The 7,452-nt window shown below is 42.9% G+C and overlaps 1 protein-coding gene across 1 annotated transcript; it reads right to left on the bottom strand.

Annotated features, from left to right (window-relative positions):
* Positions 1-1,124: 1,124 nt before the first annotated feature.
* LOC309401843 (UPF0415 protein C7orf25) lies at positions 1,125-5,065 on the bottom strand. The gene is made up of 2 exons (XM_081971131.1): positions 4,934-5,065; positions 1,125-2,598 (listed from the first exon to the last, which is right to left on the bottom strand). Exon 2 carries the CDS (start codon positions 2,583-2,585, stop codon positions 1,341-1,343), a length of 1,245 nt encoding a protein of 414 aa, XP_081827257.1. The 5' UTR covers positions 2,586-2,598; positions 4,934-5,065; the 3' UTR covers positions 1,125-1,340.
* Positions 5,066-7,452: the final 2,387 nt, after the last annotated feature.

Here is a 7,452-nt window from a genome sequence, read left to right as displayed (position 1 = left end):
TTGGTTAGCAACAGAAATTTTGGGCTCCACTGTGGTCATGTCAAGAACTATCTATACCAGGGATGTCAAACTCAAGGCCAGCAGATTGCATCTGGCCCACAATAAGATCAGATCTGGCCCATGCAGCCATCCTGGCAAGTGTAATGGACCGGGCTGCATCTTCGCCTCCCCCACACACACACACAATCCCAGCAAGTCCACAGGAGGCAGGCACACACACACACACAGCCCCAGTTCTTGGCCACTGAGTGCAGAGCAACTAAAGTAGTCTGTAGGACTATGGTAAAAAAAACCCAGCCGTTTCCAGTGGGAAAAACAAGACAAAGCAGAATGGGGAAAAACATTTTCCTTTGCTATATTTGCAGTCTCAATTAGACTATGGCAGGGTCCCTACAGGAGAGTCCCTTAAGGATTGTGTGTTACCTCTGTTCTTAAAAACTGAAGTTGTTACACAAAAAAACACATTTGACAATTTTGGTGTACTGTTGTCTGTGGAGGCTCCCATGAAATGCAAGCATGGCATAAATTGAGCCTGGCTTGTTCTCTGTTTTTAAGTGGCCACAAACTATTAGCAAAAGTGGCATTTGATCACAAGACGAGAAGGCATCAAAAAATGTTTCCTCTTTTGCATTTGAGCATCCAAGGGGCAGGGAAAGAGAAAGGGAAAGGGAAAGAGGGAAGACAAAGAAAAAGAAGGAAAGAGGGGAAGAGAGCAAGGGAGGAAAAAAGAAAGAGGGGAAAGAGGAAAGGAGAAGGAAGGAAGGACGGACGGAAGGAAGGACGGAAGGAAGGTTATAATGAGGGAGAGGGAGGGAAATTCTGCCTTAGCACTTGGCCCTGTTGCCTTTTGCCATCCCCTTATCCCCTCCTCCTGACTCTCCTGGTGGTCTCCCATCTTATTGCTAAAGACCCTTTGGTTACAAAGCCAGATCTTCTTGGAAGGAGGAGTGGGCCTCCAGCTGACCCACACAGTCCGCCCCCCCCCCATACACCCCACCATGAGCAACCTGGCCAAGGAGAGTGAGCACAGCAGCATTGGAAGCTGCCATGCCCCCGCCACAAACCTGAGGCAGTGGAAGCTGGCCATGCCCTCCCCCCCAACCCTGATGCAGCCCTCAATGAAATTGAGCTTGACACTCCCGATTAAGTTGTATAACATTTATACAAACTTATACATGAGCAGGTGAAGCACAACAAAGTATATCTGCCCTAAGTTTCTTTCAGTTCAGTTCAGTCAAATGAATAAACTGTGGCCACATAACATCAATATTTATATGAATTGCACTATTCTATTTCTAAAATTCCTTCAGCTATAAACAGTATAAATATTTAGAATTAGCTTAGTGCTTTAGTAAAGGTGTGGCAGAAGCTTCTTTGCTTTCTGTCAATGCCCTTGGTTGATGAATAAACACACTAAACTTTACTCCCTGATTTGCTGCTGCCCGAACAAAGCCACTGTTTGCTGTCATAGTGATGGCTTTCAAAGTATCTCCTGTCCCAAAGATGATCAGAGAACGGCTATTGATTTTAGAGCTAGGTACTAATCTTGAGGCACATTCAGAGAGTTGGTCTGGGACCACATGGATTCTATCCATAAGCAACGTGGCTCTATGTTTTTCTCCAGGACCTCCTATAGTTTCTAAAATAATCTGAAAATCTTTTATTGCAGTTTCACAAGCAAACAATTCTTTGCCCTTCATGAATTCCTCCAGTTGTGGGAGAACACTCTCACATCGTTCTTGTAAGGCCTGTTCAGTTAAAACTTTCTCTTTGAATATAAAGTAACAGCCTTCATAGCTTAAGGCTGAGACATATGTAATCAGAGTAGTAATATCTAAATTAACCCTATTGCATGTATTTACTTTCAACATTGTAGGAAATGCAACACTGGCTATTAAGATATCCCGATCTACTTTAGTCACTTGAAAGCATTCATCCCCATTGTCAGATTCAGTAGAACTTAAACAGTGATCTTCTTTAAGGCAGTTCATTGATAAGTTCACAGCAATAATATCCCCCCGCACAGATATACCCATCTCTTTTAGTCTTTCTGCCATTGGGCTGGACAAACCATTGTAGAAAGCAAAAATAATGTGTGGGCTGCAATATTGTACTGGTTGTTGACAGCTTGCTTGTAGGAAATCCTCTGCTTGTTTAATAATACTCTTGTCACCATACTGGCCCCTGCCCAACCAAATGTTATGTAGAGCTTCAGCTTTCCGACCAACTGCTTTCACCCAAGTATGCCCATTATTTGCAACTACATCTACCACCAAATTTTGTTTTTCACCAAATGAGTCCTTATAAGTAAAAACACGGAGAACACCAACAATACCCTCCAAGTTCTCTGTTGATTCAATGACAGCATGCAGATGAGTGAGATTTGTACTCTGCAGATGAGACTCTTTGATGCATAGTCTACCAGCTTCCACTTTCTGCAAGAATTTTAGTTCTGCCTTTAATTTATTGCAAAGTTTTGCTCCACCTTCTATGCCATCTTTTTGGGATCTGCAAAGAGCTTCTGCTCTTTTAATTAGCTCCTTAGCCAGGATAATTCTCTCATCCAACAATGAATGTGCAGACATCTTGGTAACATTCCTAAGAATAAAAAAATGTAGTTATTAAAAATAAAGAATCCCTCCAGTGATGCTAATATCTAAGTCAGGGGTGTCCAAATTTGGCAACTTTAAGACTTGTGGACTTCAACTCCCAGAATTCTGCAGCTCCCAGAATTCAGAATTCTGGGAGTTGAAGTCCACAAGTCTTAAAGTTGCCAAGTTTGGACACCCCTGATCTAAGTGAATCCATACCTGTAAGGAAGCATTTTTACTTACTACTCTAACTTATAGCCCTGGGATTCCATCATCTTTTCTCCAAATACTACCCAAACTTAGTACAATACATATATCAAACATTAGCTTCCATGTGATTTACATTACTTTTCATCATTGTTTATAATTTTTGTTTAAAACCTTGAATCCATATTGATGCCAAAATATAGATGGTATCCCTGCAGCAGTACCTCCATTTTTAAAATCATGCTGTCAGGCTGCCAGAGAACGGCAGGTATGAGCATCTGTTCAAGGAAGGCTTTGTTCTATAGATCTCTACATAACAAGACTTCCAAGAGAGTTCAAACTCCAATAGTGTGTTTGTTTGGGAATATTTGTTAATCTCTAAGAGTTCTGCTCTATATATTACATTTTCTATGCTGCAATTGTGTTGCACCAGTATGATCACTTTTTAAATAATACCCTAGCACAACTGATAGAAGAAAGGAATTCCTCATGCCATTTCAGTGTTATCTAAAGAGCCTATACCAGTGATGGCAAACCTATGCAGGTGGCATGCACAGCCATTTGTCAGGGCACGCGTGGCTTTGCCCTGTCAGCTCCAGCGCACATGCGTGCGCTGGCCAGCTGCTTCGTTTCTGGCCCTTTTGGCCCTTAACTGCTGCTTCTAGATCGGGGAGAGCAGATTGGCTGAGACCGGCTCTCTCTCCTGGTGGGATGATCAGGCTTTCTTGCTGGGCTTGAGGAGAGGGGAGGCGGAACTGTTGCCCCAGCCACCTCTGGGTGCGGAGAGATGATGCAGCAGGGCAGGAAAGAATCCGGTCTTGCCAGAGACCAGAGAGCCCATGCAGGGACAGAGGCAGCCTGACTTGAGTGCAGGCGGGCGGTTTGGTGTCAGGTCCTTTGCTTGTTGGGGTACTCCCATTCCCCCTTAGTGACAGGGAATGCTTTGTCATGCGGACAAAGGCTGGACCCCCTCTGCAACACGCAGCTCATACATGAGTCAGCTGCCCTGAACTGGCAGAGGTGGTGGGTGCGGATGGGTGCGTGCTAACCTTCTCCCCATTACCATTGCATCTGCCTGGCTCGCCCCCCAACTCCACTGGTTCCTGAGCTAGGAGGCAGAATGTCCTCCTCCATGGGAGAAAGGCAGAGAAAGCACACACTTTCTGCGCTGGTGGAAGACACTGGACATCAGGGGCATTGCACTTGCAACTGCCTGCTGGCTACCAGGGAGACCGCTGGTGTTGCCAGATGCCTCCTGCCGCAGTTGAGCCGTGCTTGGCTCAGCGGGTGGTGGTGGTCATGAGGCTTCGGGCCAGGACCGCGAGAGCACAGCCGCCCCACCAAGAGTAGCGTTTGCCTCTGTTGCCTCTTAAGGCAGCGGGGAGCGGCGGGTGCTGTGGGTGCAAGTGGAAGGTGCTGGAAGCCTTTGGAGGGCCTGGGGGGGGGTTCAGGAAGGCCATTTTCGCCCTCCCCAGATTCCTAGAAAGCCTCTGGAGCCTGGAGAGGGTGAAAAATGAGATCATTGCAGACTCAAAAGAGGGTGGGGGTTACATGCACATGCATGGGTGGGTGGGGGCTGCATGCACATGTGCATGGGATCACACGCATAGGAATATGGGTGTGGCACGCCCACCCACGACCCCCCTGTGCTCCGCCCCCTCCCGCTTTTGGCACGCGATGCCAAAAAGGTTTGCGATCACTGGCCAAGACTGTTTCTTCCTAACACTCAGTGTCCACTCACCCCACCAAAGACCCCACAGAATTTTAAAAGCTCTTTCAATTATATTTTAAAGATGATTGGGAGAGTTTGATATAGGCCACAGTTTTATGTGATGCAATAGCAGGCGTCCTTCTCAGCTTTGGGGGGAGGGGTACAACAAAACCTCAATTCCTGCTTTCGTGATGCTGCAAATTGTTCAAAAATTTGACTCGTTATTGCAAGATACTTAGCTGTTTCACATTTATGCCCTGACCAAGGCTTCCCTGATTGGAATCCTGGCTTTCTAATATCAGCAGAAAAGAAACATCCCACGGTTGACCTCTCGTTCCCAATTACAGTAAGACTTCCGCCGTTTGGGCTTCAAAGCCCTCATTCGCATCGCGTCCTGTACGTTTCAAGAGTGACCAATACTCACGAGTAAGGCAGGAGAATAGGACCTTTACGGCAGGAGCCCGACTGCAGTTTCCTCGGTTTCCTCTCTATCTCACGAAAAACAGCAGTGAATCATTCCGAAGGACGCTTTCCAGCCAGCCTCGCTTCCGGTTTAGCTAAGAAGCCGCCATATGCGGGGATGCGGGGCAACAGTCTGAAAGATCTGTAAGATGGGAACCTCCCTTTTACTATGGTGATTACTGAGATGGTCACATCTTCAGCCTTCATTATTATGTTGCTTTTTGCTGGGATAAACTCTGGGTTTAGAATAATTCAATGGGTCGAGATAATCAGTCTCCCAATAATGCACTTGCAATAAGTGCTATAAATACAGTATATGAGTGAATGTGATTTCACCGGTTTTTCTCGAGATACAATGCTACCCAATCCAATAAAATAGACTATTGTTTAACAGTGAGTGCAGATGCTCCCAATAGAGATTGGATTTTTATTGGCAATTTTTAGATGTTTATTTGCCATTCTATTTTATTGACCACTGTTATTTTCATTCTTTTAACCATCCCTTTTCTTGACTCCCATTTTTCATTAACAGCATCCTCCATCTAGTGATATCCAATCTCTTGAAGATATCATTAATAGTTGTGAATTCATCATATTTTTCTCCATCCTGCTTTAGTGAGGATCTCACATTTATGTACATCTCTCAGCAGTTTTATATTCATATGTATTCCAGTTCAACCAGATGTTTGCAGGAAGTAGATAGTGGCATGAGTTTAAATCTCTTTAACAATTGTATCAGATCAAAAGCAGGAATTTTATCAGTGTGTAAATGTCCAACAACAGCTTATTATGTTATTGTACGTTAGATACATACACTCTCATACTGTGTATACATAATGGTATATTAGACCCAGTTTGGTTTAGTGGCTAAGGCATCTGGCTAGAAATCAGGAGACAGTGAATTTTAGTCCTGCATAAGGCATGAAAGTCAGATGGGTGACTGTTGGCCAGTCATTTTCTCCCTGCCCACCTCACAGTGTTGTTGTGGAAAAAAAGGAGCACGAAGGGATATTAAGTATGCTTGTTACATTATTTACAGTATAAAAATAATAAAGAAAAAAACATATAAAGTGGAAATGGTTTCCATTTTCTAGAATAAATTGTTACAAATTTCCGTATATTAATAAAATATAATTGTTTATATTTTAAATAAAATAAAAATAATTGTTTATATTTGGGTTGTTGGTAGCATACTAAATTCAGGGAAAAGCAATGTTTCAGAGCATAACATCTGCTATCATATTCATAGATGTTCGCAAGGACTTTCCTCCTATCAAGTCAATCATGATATTCATTCTTAACCTTCCCTTTAAAACACAGCTACAGCTATTGTAGAAGTTATATGCAGCCTTACAAGCTTCTCTAAAGGCTCCTTCTGCTTCTTAGTGCTAAAATAATATATAAAGAAATCAGACTATGATTTACATAAACACTGCATTGGGTAGATCAGGCTGAAGTCATGCTGGCCTGATATTTCTTGACACTGGGTAGACGGGCAAAGCCACACTGGCCAATATTTCTTCTTCACATTGGGTAGACCAGGCTGTAGCAACGCGGGTAGACTGGGCCAAGGTGACACAGCTAGACCAGGCTGAAGCGATGCCGGCCAACCCCTTACATTTGCAGGATGGCTCAACAGGCCAGATTTGGCCCATGGGCCTTATTTGACACTCCTGCTCTAGTTAGACATGAAGTTTCAGAAATCCAGACTTTTGGTAGAGCTGTGGTTGAACAGTAATTTTTTTACCTTTTTATCTGTAAACGTGGTTTTAAAAAATTGACTTTTAACTCTAAAAACAGTCTATTAATTAGGGGTGCACGTAAAATGAATATATTCAAATCCATATAAACAATATTGTTCCTAAAGTATTAACAATCCATTTTGGGTCAACTACAGTGTGAAAAAACTCAAACCTGGATGTTTGGATTATTCTGGGATTCATACAAAATGCAATTCAGACAGGACAAGTTAAGGTACAGATTTTCAATTCAACTGCTCTTTTCTTTTCTAGCTCTCAGAGCAGCAGATTCCATCAGTCTCCCCATCTTCCCATCCCTCCCATGCAATATATCCTGGAGCTGACCAACTTTTCCAGTATTTTTCTGTCTTCAGATATGGCCATCAAGGTGTTAGCGTACTATATCCCCTCAACTTGCCATTTCCACAAATCCTGCAGAGCATTTCCTTTCTATCCCAGCTGCCAGCATCCTTTGTTTTTTACTATTCCTTCACAAATAATTTGTCTGGAGTATAGAGAATTATATTGTTTTTGTAAATGAACCAAATACCCAACAACGTGTACAAGGACCACCCAAACCCAGCAACTTTATACAGAATGATTCATAAATACAACTCTTTATATATTACTAAATATATAACATATAAATATTTAAATTTTAAAACATTATGTAAAAATTAAAATATATAAAATAAATATTTGTGTATTACAGTGAAAGCCCAACTGTTATACATATGCTCCA

This window comes from Natrix helvetica (genome assembly GCF_964273705.1).
Source record: "Natrix helvetica genome assembly, chromosome: Z".
In the NCBI taxonomy this organism is placed as follows: domain Eukaryota; kingdom Metazoa; phylum Chordata; class Lepidosauria; order Squamata; family Natricidae; genus Natrix; species Natrix helvetica.
Note: the sequence above shows the minus strand (reverse complement) of the source record. Positions and strands in the feature narration are given on the sequence as shown.

Coding starts and splice junctions, on each gene's coding strand:
- LOC309401843 (XM_081971131.1), bottom strand. CDS start 2,585: ATGTCTGCACATTCATTGTTGGATGAGAGAATTATCCTGGCTAAGGAG.